At 47.4% G+C, this 16,002-nt stretch overlaps 1 protein-coding gene across 7 annotated transcripts in view; it reads right to left on the bottom strand.

Annotated features, from left to right (window-relative positions):
• Positions 1-4,114: 4,114 nt before the first annotated feature.
• Positions 4,115-16,002, bottom strand: part of MAD1L1 (mitotic arrest deficient 1 like 1) — a 635,972-nt gene continuing 624,084 nt past the window's right edge. For 3 of the 7 annotated variants that reach the window (XR_014785506.1, XM_084818232.1, XM_084818233.1), the window contains one exon: positions 4,115-9,773. Coding sequence is in view for 4 of the 7 variants with exons in the window: in XM_084818232.1 (XP_084674358.1) it covers positions 9,615-9,773 (159 nt within the window). In the remaining 3 variants the exon portion in view is untranslated. The remainder of the gene's footprint in view (positions 9,774-16,002) is intronic. The other 4 variants (XR_014785505.1, XM_084818230.1, XM_084818231.1 and 1 more) reach the window with 2 other exon arrangements.

Raw genomic sequence — 16,002 nt, forward strand, 5'->3', positions numbered from 1 at the left:
GATGTATGCTGCCTTGGGCTCCTTGGAGGAAAGGTGGGATAAATATGTGATAACCACATAAATCAGTGGAAATTAGCACATTTGATGCAGCTGAACTAATTGCCCTCCCCTTCAAACCCTCACCTCACAGAACACTCACATAGCTTTGAAGCTGTTCCGTGTCCTTTTGTTCAGCTGCTGCTTCTCAACGCCATTTTCCTTCTTCGCGCTCACACCCCTCAGCCTTATTCGCTGTGACTGCAGTCTAATCGGATTGTCAGCAATAGCCAATGTGATTTTGCTTGCCTATTTACCCTGAATATAATTGAACCATCTCTCATTCACAAGACACCCCAGGCATTGTACAAAAATGAGAAACAAACAAAACCACGCTAAGGGCGCAATCCTACAGAGATAGACGTCAGCCTCTGAACTTGGGCGCCGACGTCTATCCAATGCTGGTCAGGCAGAGCACGGAGGCGATCCTCTCCTCTGCGTTCCAGTCACCTTGCATTTGTGGCTAGATGCATGTTTTCGCACGTCTAGCCACAGCTTCAGAGAGGGAAGGGGGGGAAGGGGCCCGGAGACTCAATAGGAAGCTGTCTAAAGCAGTTTCTGCAGTCTTCTCCCCTCCCCACCCCATGCTACAAATTACCCCCAAATTCTGCTGATCTGGGAAAATGTGGCCTGTACCTGGACAGGGGAATAGGGGTTTTTGGTCTTGGAGATGGGCAGAAAAACAGGTCCCATAGGATGTTAAGGTACAACCCCAAAGGAGATGCAGACTTCTGGCATAAACTATCTGGCCAGCCACTGTGCTCTGGTTGTCCTAATTCCTCTGTGTTAACACTTGCAAATTTTCAGATCTTGCCTTAGGACAACTACAGAAGCCCCCACCATGAAAATATTTTATGCTGATTTCTAACCTTCCTGTTTAAGCCAAATTGAAGGAAAAATAAAGAATTCAATGCCTAAAGCTGAAAACCCAATGTTGTGTAAGCAAGCATGCTTACATGACTCTTTGGTCACCTTTGTTTAAGATGGTCACCAAAATCCCCCTGGCTATCTCGCTCACCAGGACCTGTGAAAACCAGAAATATGCACCCATCAACTCCCATCTTTTCCACACATCAGGAAAGAAAGAGAATTCCATTGTCTTCTTTCTTCCCTTAATGTCTGACACCTAAAAATCCATTTTCCAACATCCATGAGTAATCTTAGAAGAAAGACTTGTTTTGTTTTATTCTGATTACTACATCCTGAGAGAAAAAGGATAAAAACAGCAATCCAAATTCATAGAACATGCAGCAAGAGAAAGAAGGAAAGAGGATTCCATCGTTTCTGTTCAGAAGAGCAATCCCCCTCCTCCCTTCTTTCTCCCCTTCTTTCCCAGAGAAGGAACTCAACAGAGTTTCCCATCACTTCGCAAGTCAGCAGATAAGGAAAGGTAAAGCTTTGCATCATCTTCTATTTCCTTCTCTCTTTTCCTCCCTTTTCCTAATATTCCCCCCAATGCCAAACTCCAAAACTCCTGGGCTTTAGCTCTTTCTCCATCCACTTTCTCCCAAAACCCCACATTTGCTCTAAAACTTTCTCACACATCTCCCCGAACAGTCTATTACTCTTCCATTCAAAAATATCAAGTGGAAAATTCCTTCTCCCCCCCTCCCCACACACACTCTCTCTCTCTTCCTCCATGATCAGCTACATATACAAACACACACACAATTTTCCAGGGTACTTCACTATTGACTTTAAAAGTTTTTTTAATCTTCTGAGGGTTAATGTATGATTCTAATTCCCCAAATGTATGTATAGTTCTAATTTCCCTGATGTGTGATTTTAATTCATTTTAAATTCTTCTTTAATAAATCAAAGAATTGCTTTCAAAGACCTTGTTGTGGTCTCTGACTCTCTCAGCTTGTAGGGGTATCAAGTTTTAATGCCAAAAGATCCCTCAGGTATGTGTTTGGTTTACATGTATGTGATATGCACACCCATGTAAATTAAAGCAGACTTCGTAACACCCAGGACTGCCCCCTTTTCACCCTCTCTGCACTCTGTTTACAAGCAGAGGGGGCACGGAGAGAACCACGGCGGCTCTGAGGCGGGGGAGCATGGTTTCCACAACCTGAAAAATCCTATGGCCATCTAGACAGTGCCTAGTGGCCATAGGATTGCTCTCTAAAAGGCGTTAAAACCGTTCATGACGTTATCGCATCATAGCTGCAATATCACAGACAAAAATCACAAGTGGCAGAAGAGCCTGCCAAATTAAATGTGTGACATAAGAACATAAGAAGGTAAGAACTTTTAAAATGGTGCTCAGGAAGGAAGCATTTCTATTGGCTGGTCAATTCTTCTGGTTGAGGCCTTTGATACAAGTTTAAGGCCAATTCTCCTCTGAAAACAAAGTTCCCCCCGAAGGTGAGAAGACAGGTTTCTCTTGGATGCCCTGCCACCCCCACCCCGCCACAGTGCCTGCTTTCACCCACTACAATCTACAGATCAAATTTCCCCAGAAAACATAGCTGGCCAAACCAGAGTAGAACTGGACTTCTGGAGTGGGGGGATGCTCCTCAGCGACAAGGCCTGCCCCGTTATCAAAGGCTCAAAAAGCTGCTCCTTACACAAGCAAGAATCAAACAGAAAGCCAACAGCATCACGGGAAGCAGCCAAGGCACAGGCCCAGCAACCCCCGCTGCACTCGGATCCTGCAGCTTCAATGGAACGGCCTGGAGAAATTTGATTGAGTTTTGCTGATTCGCACATCCCTAAAAATAGCCCCCCTCCCCCGCCACTATAAGGCGCTGGAAGTCTCAAACCAAGGATCCTGGTGGCAAGGCCCCGGTGCCTCAGTCGCTACAGCAGCTTGCAAGAAGAGGACGCTGTTGTTCTGCTCTCGGCGGTGTTTTGGCATCATCACTGCTGCTGGCCAGGGGGTGAGAACACAGCAAGCAGGGGACAGGCTGGAGCTCAGCGGCAGAGCACACAGCTTGCATGCAGCCAGAAGGTCCCAATTCAACCCCTGGCACCACCAGGTACAGGTACAAAAGAACCTTGCCTGCACCCTGGAGAGCCACTGCTAGGGGCTGCAGACAGTATCGAGTCAGATGAAGCAACGGTCTGACTCAGCATGCAGCCGCTTCCTATGCTCCTGCAGTTCAGGCGAGACAAAAAAGGGCCCACCTGGCCCCACAAAGATCATGAATCTAGTCCAGCGCCTCAATCCGACTGCTAGCATAGCTTCCTGCTTCCCTCCCAGCTGGAGACTTGCCCCGTCAGCGCCTGCTTGCCTCCACAGTCATGATGACCTCCCAAAGCAGCAGCAGCAGCGGCTCCTTCCTAAGTGGCGAGCTTCATTTTGGTACTTGGTTGGAGCCTTCATTAGAAGCCGTCCTCCACCTCATTTACTGCTGCTGGAGGGTAAGCTTTGGGAAAGAGGCCATTCAGCAGCTCAGAATGGGCCATGCTTATTCACAAGCCAATTGCATTCTGGCTCGGTTCGTAAAACGCTCGTTGTTCCCAAACCCTTTAGAAAACCCAGCAGGAGCGACTTGAACCTACCACCTTCTGTTCTGCTTTCTGCAGCCCACGCCTGGACCTTCTTTGGGGCTGACGGTTCTTTCTAGAACTCAGCTCTGCTGCTGTGAAACCCCCTGTCCTCCACCATGGATTCCAGGGAGATTATATTAATCTGTGGCCCCAGCCCCCAACCTGAGGATCAGCCAAGGTTTCCTGGGGCCGCTCTGCCTCTGAAGCCAAGTCATGGCTTGCCTTCGAAAATCAGCAATAACCTCGTATCTGAACATATTTACTTCTGTAGCCAAAGCGTGACTCTTAGCCGCGTCCAGGCAGCAGACGGGCTGCAAAGGCAGGCTTCTTCCTATATGTACAGGAAGATGGAAGCTGCGTCGGACTAAGGTTTTTCCTGTCTTGACCCTGAGAAGAGATGAAAGGACCAAACAAACTGGAATTAAAGACTTTCTGTAATCCGGCCCCTCCCGCCCCCACCCCCTTCCTCTAGGACCAAAAGAAATCTGCAAGACAGGATAAAAGAGAAGCTCTCGCCTCCTCTCCTGTCATCTGAAAATGAAGCTATTGCTTCTTGGCCCTCTCCACCCCCTTTGCAAAGGGCCATTTCAAGAGCATTCCAAGCAGAAACACAGAATACGACACTCTCTCTCAAATACCCAGAGTCAAAACGGGGTGTGTGTGTGTGTGTGTGTGACAAAAAAGCAGAAATAAAGATACTTCTCTCCACCAGTATGTCTGAAGCCTGTCACAGTGCAAGAAATGAACTGAATCTCTACACTGGAGATCGAGGCATCCAATATACGTATGACAGTCCTAACGATCAACTTGCTATTACCTTATCCCCACAGTTTCACGCTGACAGGGTCTGTCGCAGAGAGTTCAGCTCAACCTGCCCCAAACTCAGTAAATCTAAGCCTGACAGTAACGGCAATAACGGCAATTTTCCCATCTCCCTCTCTGTGACACTCTAGCCTTTCAGTGGAGGTGGGGATGGCATCTGGCTAAGGTGGCATTTTAAATGGACAGGTGGGACCTGCAACAAAATGGGGCAGCATGAAGTGCTTCCAGCTAGCCATGCCCTCTTGTAAGAGACTCCATTCCATCATCACCAGTCTGTCCCCGTCCCCCCACGGCCAGCCATCATGCTGGCCATTGGGGGTGGGGTGTCTCCTTCCATTGGGATTTTTTTTTCTTTCTAAAGATTTTCTTTTTCTAGTTCTGCAAATTGTAGGGTTCCCCATAGCCTATTGATGCTTCCCTCTTCTGCACAGGTGGCGCCGTTTTGGCTACATAAGAATCCACACTCAGAGAATGAGTTCGCTGTTGGTATGCCGGATTAGAGAAACCCATGGAGAAGAGGTCTCTCTTGGTGGCTACGAGCCCTGATAATAGATGGAACCTCCATGCTCAAAGGCAGTATACCTGCATCAGGAGCTGGGGCCAAACAACAGGGAGAAGCCATTCTGTTCTTGCCCTGCTTGTAAGCTCCCAGAGGTACCAAGTTGGCCATTGCTGGGAGCAGAATGCTAGACTAGACTGGTCCTCAGTCAGATCCAGCAAGGCAGTTCTAACATTCTTATATTTATAAAACATTCCACATTTATCATTTTTGCTTGCTTGCACTGCTTCCAGAAGACGGTTTATAAAAATTGCACATGGTATTGAGGAAAGTGGAAGAAGAAAGCTTTTTCTCCCTCTTCAACACTACTAGAAGTCGAAACCTCCAAGGAAATTCATGGGCAGCAGATTCAGGGCAGATGAAAGAAAACACTTCATCGCACAAGGTATCTTTCTGGGTTTCAGTGCCACAAGAGGTGAAACCTCCATGTTCAGGGACAGTATACCTCTTAAAGTCAGTTGTTGGGGAGCAAGAGCAGGATAGTGCTATTGGCGTCATGTCCTGATCGTGGGTTCCTTGGGAGGTCTGTGGTTAACCACTGTGGGAAGCAGCATGCTGCACTCGCAGCACTTTTGGTCTGATCCAGCACAGCAGGGAGGTTCTTACATCCTTACTGTCCATCTTAACTTTAGCTCAGCTCCGGGGAAAGAACATTTCACAGCTGGAATGTGTGTCTGTCTGTCCTTTCTTTGAGTTGGCCCAGAAATAGTAAACTAGAGGTGTTCTCCCCTCAAGTCCTACATATTGCAACAGTGAGTTTTCTGTAAGCCACTGAAAAGGTAGCTCTCTAATCTTAACGATCGACACGTTAGATGAAGGCAGCAGTTGCCTCTTCTACTGCAATGGGTGCAACATAGGGTGCAACACAGAACTCCACAGGGCTTCAGTGTTCACACAGGCTCTGCGTCACTCGGGCCACTGGATCAGGGCAGATGGGTGCATCATGATGTCATCAACAATGTAGCCAAAGAGCCAATGAAAAGTTGATCTCATTTGAAGAAATCATTGAGAAGCGGGTCGATGACATGTGTGCTCCTAAGCTGAAAAGTTATCTTCTTCCATTTCTTTTATCCAGTTGATCATCAATTCAACTTTTGGGAATCCACAGCCTGATGGTAGGAGGCTCTGTCAATTTCCAACTTGGCTTTCACCTGCTCCCACCCCTCCACCTCTGTTTAGTTAAGATAGCGGGTTTATTGCAAATTTATTAATTACTTCATTTCTCCTGTAAGAAGCCGGCGGAACGATTCTTTCAGAGGCAGCTGCAGCTCTGCCATTGTGTCGGTCGAGGAGCCGTGAGTGGCTGACGTCATGATTCATTTTCTCCATGACTGATGAAGGCGGCTCTTGGTGCCACATCGTGCATATGAATCAGGAAGTGTTCCCCTGGCATGGAATGCCAGGCAATCCATCTTCACACCAAGACTCAAAGCAGCCCAGAGACAGAGAGAGAGAGAGAGAGAGAGGAAACTTCTGCTGTTGGCTCTTGTTCCAGACAAATAGCTACAATGGCTCCCCAGAGCTGTGATGGTGGCCACTCTATGGCCACTGATCTTTGAGCCAGTTTTTGAGAAGAGGATGGTAGAGCAGCCCCTTTCTTTCTCTTTCTTTCTTTCTTTCTTTCTCTCTCTCTCTCTCTCTCTCTTTTTCTTTCTTTTTCATAGAAAAAGTAGCCCAGTCATTGTTTCCAAGAGTGACCTTCTGTTAAAGGGCAGTACTTTCTGAGAGAAGAACATTTGCTCAAAGCTAATTCATCAGCCAACAGCAGCAGCCACGGGCTTTGAACCGGACACAGAAATCCTGTACTTAACAGATTTCTGTTCTTCTCGAGGAAAGGAGTTTTGGGGTAGGCCCCTCCTCTGGGGGCTCTTGTAGTGGTTTCCAGGGGAAGCAGGGCCTCCCCCACAACCCCCAGATGCTTCATTCCGATAAAGAGGTCCAGGACCAAAAGTAGAAGAACAGAAACAAAAGGAAGGAGAACAGAAAAGAGAAGGTAAACTCTTCTGGAGCACGGCAGAGGACACCAGGACCCCTGTTGGATAGTGATGGAAAATGACCAGCTACATTAGGGACATGTAACCCCAGCTTTGGGTTTCTCTGTTTGTTTTACTGGAACCCTAGGAACCTGAAATAATTAGCTTAATTATGAGTACATCCCCCACCTCCACTGGAGGACTGGATCCAAAGGTGACCCTGAGAAGTACAAACATTCATTGGTGAGTACAGCATTTCCTATTCTCTCCCTGAGGGAGGAGACCAGCCAGTTGGGGGATGTTAAAGAGCAGTGCACCCACTGGTGGGATTGAATGCCAAACAACCTCTCAATGCCAGCTCTCCTTAGGGGTACAGCACTCTCTAGAGGACCCTCCTGATGAAGATGCCCTCAGAGGAAGCAACAGTGTTGATCTTGTGTTACCTAGTGATGGTGTGAGCCAAGAACTGGAGGCTGCTCTACAGATTCAGGGGTGCCCTTTCCCAAAGGATTGCTAAGTCCCCCATCCCAAATTGAGCAAACTACAATCCCTTCAGGGCCAAAAGGTTGCTAGAAGTGTATGCCAATGCAATGCACTGGCTTGGTCCACAGGCAAGAAAGGCGCCTACAGCTAACTTCTTGAAGGATTCAAATAGGGCACTGTGTTGTCTACGAGATGTAGACCTACTTATGTCAACTTTAATTGGTCTACACCTGTCCAGGGCAGTGGAGTGACTTGCACAGAAGAAAGACAGGATCAGTTCCTGGTCCCTAAGGAAGGCTATGTTAACCGTCAGGATAAAGGCTGGCTCTGGGTGCAAGAACATGTAGCCCTGGTGAAAAATGCACAGTTCTTTAGAGGGAAGCCCACCAGTTCTAAAACCCTCTTTGCTGATGTCACTATTACCAGGAAGATGGTCTTCAGAGTGAGGATTCTGAGGGACCCTGCCCCTGGGGCTTGAAAGGTGCGTTGTGAGACCCTTACGGACCTTCAGTCTGGAATGGCGGAATATCCTCCTATGTGAAGAGTAGGCTCTTGAGTCTCTGGGACAGGTGGTCATCTAACGGTGGTTTTGATCCACTGAATCATATCTGGGTGCATGGATTCCCCCGCTACCACAGAGAGGGCTCCCATCCTCTGCTATTCCACCAAGGAATTAGAGACTGTCTGCCATAGCCCAAGTCTCCAATGTACTTGCTTGGTCGTCAGCATTGCAGCCCTGTGTGGGATGGAATACCATCACTGGAAGATCCTAGAAAGCCTATGTGGTCTTTCTCCCTGGGATCCAGTTCCAGATAGGGGGATGCCCACCTATGGCCCTGCAAACAAGGCAACTAACTTGATATATTTTCAATTTCTGCTGTGATTGTTTTTAGCACTGCCCTTATTATAAAACATGCTGGTTTATCTTTTATTTATATTTTTTTTAAAAAAATTGAATGCTTTATGGGAATGCTTTAAACAAATAAATTAATTAATGAATAATCAACCCATTACTGATGCTCAGGCTATATTGCAGACCACTATGTTTTGTTTTGCTTTGCATTTCCAAGCAGGGCAGTCAACAGAGCGTGCGACAGAATAACAGGACAGGTTTGCTCCGTTTCTGCCCCTAATAAGATGCCTCTCGAAAAATGATGGTCTTGCTGTGTGCTGGGGAGGAAGACGCCCTTCTCTTGGTGTGGTAATATCAGTCTGAGCACAACCATCCATCATCCATTATCGTACTGTGAGCTGCAATGCTGTGGAAGAGAAGCTGCGACTCCCTGGAAATGAAGGTGCGCACAGCATCAAGGCGCGAGTGACGCCGCATTTGCAAAATCCCCTGAACCATCTTGACACGGCAGACAATTTCGAATGTGAAAAACAAATCCTGCCATAGCCCCTTCCAAATGGACGGAAAAGTAATGAACAAAAGGTGCGGAGTTCTTGTCATGCCCAGGTTAAGGTGCAAATCCCAATCTCCTACCATGGGCCAGCTGCCCGGCAGAAACAGTACAACCACCTCTGGGCCTTGGATTTCAGGTGCAACCTGAGAAGCCATGGCCAAAGGAAAACACTGAAGTGGCATCAGAGCAGGACAAAAAAAGGGGGCAGGGCAGGAAGGACCCGGATATAAAAAGTCCTGAAGGATCACAGGAAACATACTGTGTTTGTCCTTTGCCTGATCACAAGTTGGGCGGCAATGAGAGAATCATGACCTTTGTCATAGGATCAACTTGTATCTTTGGATGGAACCTAAGAAGTCATCTGCCTCCCTACTCCAGGGGTTCTCCAGATGTTTTTGCCAAAACTCCCCTCACCATTGGCTATGCTGGCTAAGGCTGATGGGAGGTGTAGGCCAAAACATCTGGAGGGCCAGACGTTGTCCACCCCTGCCCTACTCTCTCTGTCTGTCTAAGGTGTTTCTAATAGGGCAATGCTCTTAGAGGATCCTGGGACTTCAATAAATCTCAAGCTCTGCTAGAAAGCCTGCGGGGGGCGGGGGGATTGTCCTTGTTTTTTGTCTTTAATAGCCAGCAGGTCACCCCCCCTTTTTTTAATCCTACTACCTAGCTATCACTGGCCCCAGGGATCCAACAAGAGCCTCGGCCACTCGAAAAGCACTAGGGACTCTGTTAGTGATATGTATTTATTGATTGATTGATTAATGACATTCTAAACAGCTGAACAGCCGAAACTCATAAAACAAAGAGCAGAGGCTGAAAACAGCCGCAGAAGTTGGGCTAAGTCACGGTCTGGCGGCTGAAGAGGTCGAGAGTGACGGCGCTGAGGAAGGCAGGGATGCTGTCTTGGCGGTGGAGGTGGAGGTCAATCAGCTCATGGACTGACTGTGAAAATTCGGTTTCCAGCAACTGCATCTTTGCACCAGAGGATCTGGAGGCCTGTAGGGAGACAAATGTAGGTGCAGGGAAGGGAGAAGGGAAGAGCGATGGTTAGTTTATGCCTGCCCGTGTTCTCCCAGGATGCCAGCACATGCCAGCACCCTTGCTACAGAGACTCTTCCAGCATATCCTATTCTAATCAAGGTAACGTTATCGACTGCTGGGCAGGTGTTCAACACACAATTTAACCGGGCCATTATTAAGATTCTGCATTTCCAAAATCTCTGAACAATACCCCCTGCGCGAGCCTCAGATGAATAATGAATTACCGAGCGATGGGAAGAATGTTGGGAACGTTTTGAAAACAAAGTTGAAAGGGGCTGTTGAGTTAACGTGTGCAGTAAAAGGAGCGCCACAGAAGGTAATCTATCAATAAAACCAGTCTCAGTGGGATAGAAATATACAAACAGCTCTATCCCCTGTCCCATGAAAGATTGATGGCCTGAACCCTTCAGCCCCCCTCCTTCCCAATTCTTCTTTCTTTTTCCTTTTTTGGGGGAAGATCTGATAATTCAACCCTCACCACTTCCATTAGATTTCTAAACAGCTCAGCGGCAATGTACACTCAAGTCATTTTTGATGAGGGGTTTTATCAGGGAAGACATCTGTTCAAAAGGAACCACAGAGCTGCTTCACGCATTTAAGACCTGCATGAAAAAAGAACAGGCTGAGCTTGGGCTCCGCTGAAACTACAGAACATAAAAACCAGTGGTTAAAGGTTCAAGCACCAGTCTGAGGAGACAACTTCTCCATTTGCACTGATCCTGGGACCCAACGCCATCCATCGTGCTGGAATGCAGGAAGGCTGTGCAAGTGGGAATTTGCCCAGCAAACAGAGGACTTCCAAAACAGTAACCCTGACCCCTGAGCAGCGGTCAGGGGTCCCCAACACTTTTGGGCCAACTTGAAGGGACAGAGAAGTCTGGCTGTGACTTCACAGAGGCAGAGAAAAGGCAGAGCTGAGCAGAATGTTCTCATGTGAGAAGGTTCAGCTTGAAACTGAGTGTGCGCGCATGCGGGGAAGGTTGTCAATCCCCCCACTCCACCCCGAAATGGGGACTATTTCAGGTTTGTGGTGCGGAGGGATGTTTTCCATTCCCCCCCCCCATATAACCCCGTTTCTGCTCTACATTCCAAGCAGAAATGCATCTCTTTTTAGCACCACCTTTTTTTAAAGCTCAGAATGTTAGTTCTGGAGTGTTCGTGGGGGGGGGGGGGATGGTCCACTAGTCAATGGCCACTGAGAAGAATTCCAGTTACACTCTCTGTGGCACTGGAGCTAAAACAGATTTAGGGCACAAGCCTATGCATGTTTAGACAGAAATAGGTCTTACAATTCCCAGCATTCCCCAGCCAGCACGCTGGGAGTTGCTGGACTTCTTTCTGTCTAAGCATGCATAGCATTGCACCTTTATTTATTTTTTAAAAAGGAACCCATGGCTGTGGTAGGCCCACCCTTCCTCAAATCTCCAAATGATTTTGTGCCCCCTGAAATTGCCACTCATTTGCTGTTTGTAAATAGGGTGGCAAATCTGGGGGAGGTGTTTTCACTCCCACTTTAATTATATATATATATATGCACTGAATGTGGTATTCAACCCTTTTTAAAAAAAGCAGTTTTCTAACCCTCGTGTTAATGAAAATAGACTCAAAAGTCCATGGAAAGGACGTGAGTGATGAATATTGAAACCTCAAAAGCTGCAGGGATAGGCCTTCAAGGGCAGTGGTGGGAAGAAAGTAGATCTCCAGATGTTTTGGAGTTCTACTCCCAGAAGCCCTTTGACAACATGTCCAATGATTGGGAATGCTGGGAATCAAAGTCCAAAACATCTGGAGATCTACTTCCTGCCCACCCCTGTTCTAGTGGTTGAGGAGAAGAGTCTCCCAATGATAAGCAAAACCTGAATGAATTATACAAAACAGGATAAATTGTGCTACATTCCTGATAACGTGAAGAGCTTACAGTTGTTCAAGCAGCCATATGAACCCAACTGAGGGAAACTTTTGAAAGTGATTTTGCAACATAGGTATAAACATTATTGCTAGCTACTGCTAGGGATACCTGAAGAATTCACAGTCCATGAAATTCTCTTAAGATTTATAAAACCGCACAATACAGATTAGACTGTCTTTTCATGTTTACATGCTGCTTCAACGCCTGTGATGCAGTTTTCCAAACTACATTTACATATAACAGCTTAACAACAGTAAGTGTAATTATTTGCACATATGTATATGAATATGAACTTGAGCATGCTCCGGGAGAGAGAGCAGGACAGGAAGGCCTGGCGTGCTATGGTCCATGGGGTCACGAAGAGTTGGACACGACTGAACGACTGAACAACAACAACAACAACAACAAAATATGTGCTTGCATATGCAAAGAAACTATATCTACAGTTCTTAGGCTAGACCAGCAACTATCGGATTAAAACGGTAGAGAAAGCCAGCTTCCTGACTGGCGAGGCAGGAAGGTGGGAAGAGCAAGCAGGGGGTGCAGGAAATTATTCAAGAGAATAAAAGCTGATGCCCCAAAAAGGAGGTAAGACAGGCAGGGGGAAACCAAATTCAGTTGAGGGAAGAGGAAAAGACGGGGAAAAAAAAAACATGATGGAAAGGCGTACATATAAAGCTGTGTTAATTATGTTACAAGAGTCATATAAATACCGAACGTATGACTACAAATTATTATACATAATTTAGTGAACATACATACAGAGCGTTTGTAGGCCATGACAGAAATGGAACACAAACACAGATGGAACGGAAAAGCAGAGATCCATCCATACCCAACTAATGCCTGGTCAAGGGGGCTGTTGTGGGTTCATCTTTTTTAAGATGAAAATTATGTTAAATTATGTAAATTATGTTACAAGAGTCATATAAATACCGAACGTATGACTACAAATTATTATACATAATTTAGTGAACATATGTACAGAGCGTTTGTAGGCCATGACAGAAACGGAACACAAACACAGATGGAACGGATAAGCGGAGATCCATCCATACCCAACTAATGCCTGGTCAAGAGGGCTGTTGTGGGTTCATCTTTTTCTCACTGAGGAGCTTGTGAACCTTATTGTCAGGAATGGTTGTCTACTGCCCCATGTGGTGAGCTGTGCAACTGCAGTCCCTCAAGGAAGAACCCTTCTAGGTCTGGCCCAGCCAGGCCGGATGCTGGCTCCTCCTGGCCAAGAAGAAACACAAGAAGAGCTTCCTTCTCCAGCTGAGCCTTGCTCAAGCAACAAGATCTGCTTGAGCTCTGGTATGTCTCACTGTTCTTGTCTTCCTCTTGCTTCTGACTCCTGGCTTGTTCTCCGGTGCTGTCTCCTGGTTTTCCCTCATATCCTGATTGGTTGTCAGTCCTGCCTCCCAGTTCCAGGCTCTTGACTCTCTCCAGTCTGCAGCCCAGGGCCCAGCCCTGCCACACATACAGAATCGGACCACTGGTACTTTAAGCTCACTGTTGTCTACTCTAGGGGGCAGTAGGGTCTCTGGAGCCTTGGGGCAGAGGGTCTTGCCCAGCCATGCTAGCTTTTACTGCAGATGCTGGGGACCACATCTGTTATTTTCTGCAAGCTAAGCATGTGCTCTACCACTGAACTGTGCCCCGCCTTCCGCCCCACAAGACAAGAGTCCAGCTCTCTCCCCCAATCCACCCATACTTCTAGCCAGTGTTCCATCTAACACATTGGTCATGAACTCAGAACTGGCTTTTTGCCCACATGCTAGGCTCGGGATGAGGCGGGGTTCTCATTTTGTCATCTGCGGTGGTGCTGAATCCCAGCATCCCTTGGAGAAAGGCGCCTTTAGCACAATTGCTTTCCTACATGAGACAAGATTAGCTATCCTCAGGGAGAAGAAAAACATAATCAATCTTCCTTTTAACACTGGAAATTGGTAAATTATTCAGGGCTTTATATTTTTTAATATCCATTCCTTTTGGAAGGCAGCGATTTGTGCTCCAGATACAGCTGAGTGTCAGTGCAGAGTCCTCAAGTAAGCTAGTTGCTTTGGAACTTAATTGCCTTTTCCTTTTGTTCCATACCATCTGGAACAAAGGATGGAGGAAATGAAGGTTGAAGAGGGAGCAAAAGCTCAGTTGTGGAAAATGGCTGCCCAAGAGAAGGGAGCAAACTGCCCATTTCTTCTTAGCTGCAGAATAAACTCTCTCTGTCTCTGTCTCTCTCTCCAGTTCACTCCTCTTCATCCCTTCCAGTGACTTCTCCTTTCTCTGTACTGGTCTGGACGATACATCACCCTGATCGGGCTCATAAATGCATAAGAATTTGCCTTCCCTGCCCACCCATCCTATATGCTGGATTTTTCTCCAGTGTCACCACATGTGCATGGCAAGGGGTGCTGGGGGCAGGGAGAGGTTAGAATACAGCCTCTGCACATCAAGTCCAATACAGGCAGACAGAGATTTGTGCAGTATTCATCCTTTTCAGACCTGGGACCCACTTGCATCCCAAACATCCATTTGGGGACACACTTCTTTTTTTACCATATCTTCGTGTGATGGTTGGCTTCCCACCACTGGGTCAGACAGTGACCCTGTATTGGCTCCAGACCCACCAGCTGCAGACCAATTTGTTTATTTAATCCAGGAGAGGGGCTCCATGTAGGCATTATTTGAACATTGTAGCCTTGCATGAATATCCAGGGATGTCAGTGGCAGGGCCGGCATACTGAGAGGCTAAGGGAGGGCAGATATACTCTTCCTCCCCTCCACATGGATCAGATTGAAGTATCATCTGGCCCACTGCCCTGTCTACAGCAGGGGTGGGCAATTTGTGGCCCTCCAGATGTTTGGGTCCACAACTCCCAGCGGCCCTAGCCAGCACAGCCAAAGTCCACTCCCCCCACCCCAAGGAGGGAAGCCCTGCACACAGAAAACTAGCATGCCACAGAGAAGCATGTGATCTAGCCTTTTCCCTGATATGCTAGCATTCTATCCCCAAGGAGGTTGTTCCTTCTTTTCACAAGAGAGTATTTAGATATGAACTTCTCCATCCCCATGTCAAGAGGTACAGCCTAGCAAAAGCTTTATCAGTCAACTGGTCTGGGATCAAGCATACACAGGCCTAGCTCATCCCACCATCACATAGGCTTACCCACGAGGAACATCCATTTGTGATCCTTCATTCCTCTATAGTGAGGCTGAGTTCTTGTGACAAGTTCGAGTAGCTTTCATAGTTGGCAGTTGGCAGCAAGGCTCACCCCTCCTCCTTGACACAAGCCAAGTGGGAAGTCAGCCGCGCTCTCAATGCCGGCATGTGTCAAACGACGCATCAACTGACAAAACCTCCTTGTCTGGAAGTTGCTCAAGTTGACTGGCAGGGCCCTGCAAGTGTCTGGAAAGGTAAGGCGGCGACATGCAGACTACAAAGGAGGATTAATGTTGTCCCTCTGGAACGAAACATACACGGCTCCAGAGCATGTAAGTGATTATGGAGGAAAGGAAAGGTGCACTCATTAAGATTTTTAAAATGTAACCTCCAGAACTTGAATTGGTCCAGCTTTATCCAAGTCACAGATAATAGAGATGGATGCTCAGTTCTCCTTAAGGTGTGGAGAGACTGTATGGAGTGACATCAGCCTGGTTCGCATGTAACAAGGAGCCACTGTGGGTAAATTGCTCCACGGGGCTTCTCATTGTGACGGTGCTTGCCACTTTGAATATTTGAGGCGTGGTTAGGGGGTGCCGTAGCTCCTCGTTATGTGTGAACCCAGCAAGGGTGGGTTGTTGGGGTGGTTGACAAGCCACTCACAACCCTAAAACAGCCCATGGACTCTGCCACCCCAACAACCCACCCTCACCAGGTTCTCATGTAATAAGAAGCCACAGTGGCGAGGGCTTGGATCACCAACTTGGCACCCATGGGTGCTGCAACCCACCATGGCCAATAACCCATGGTGGGCTGCAGTGATCGTGTGTACCAGGTCATTCCCTTCCCCCCTCCCCTCCACTGACAAACTCTGAGCATTGGGGTTCAGGGTCAATGTCACATTAAAGGCATGTTTGCATCACATGCTTTGGATTCCCCTTATCACTGTCCTTATAAAAAGCAGCTGTGGGGTGGGGGTGACCACACTGTCTGGAGTTAACCCTTTCTCTCCATGCCAGTGAAACCTCCCTCCAAGCAATTTCCCCTCAAATTAGCTGTTTACAGAAAATAGCAGCTGGGGATGATTTTCAGTGGAGAAAAAGGGGTGTATGCAG

This window comes from Heloderma suspectum, chromosome 12, assembly GCF_057233095.1.
Source record: "Heloderma suspectum isolate Gila_16-S chromosome 12, 16-S_ref, whole genome shotgun sequence".
NCBI lineage: Eukaryota > Metazoa > Chordata > Lepidosauria > Squamata > Helodermatidae > Heloderma > Heloderma suspectum.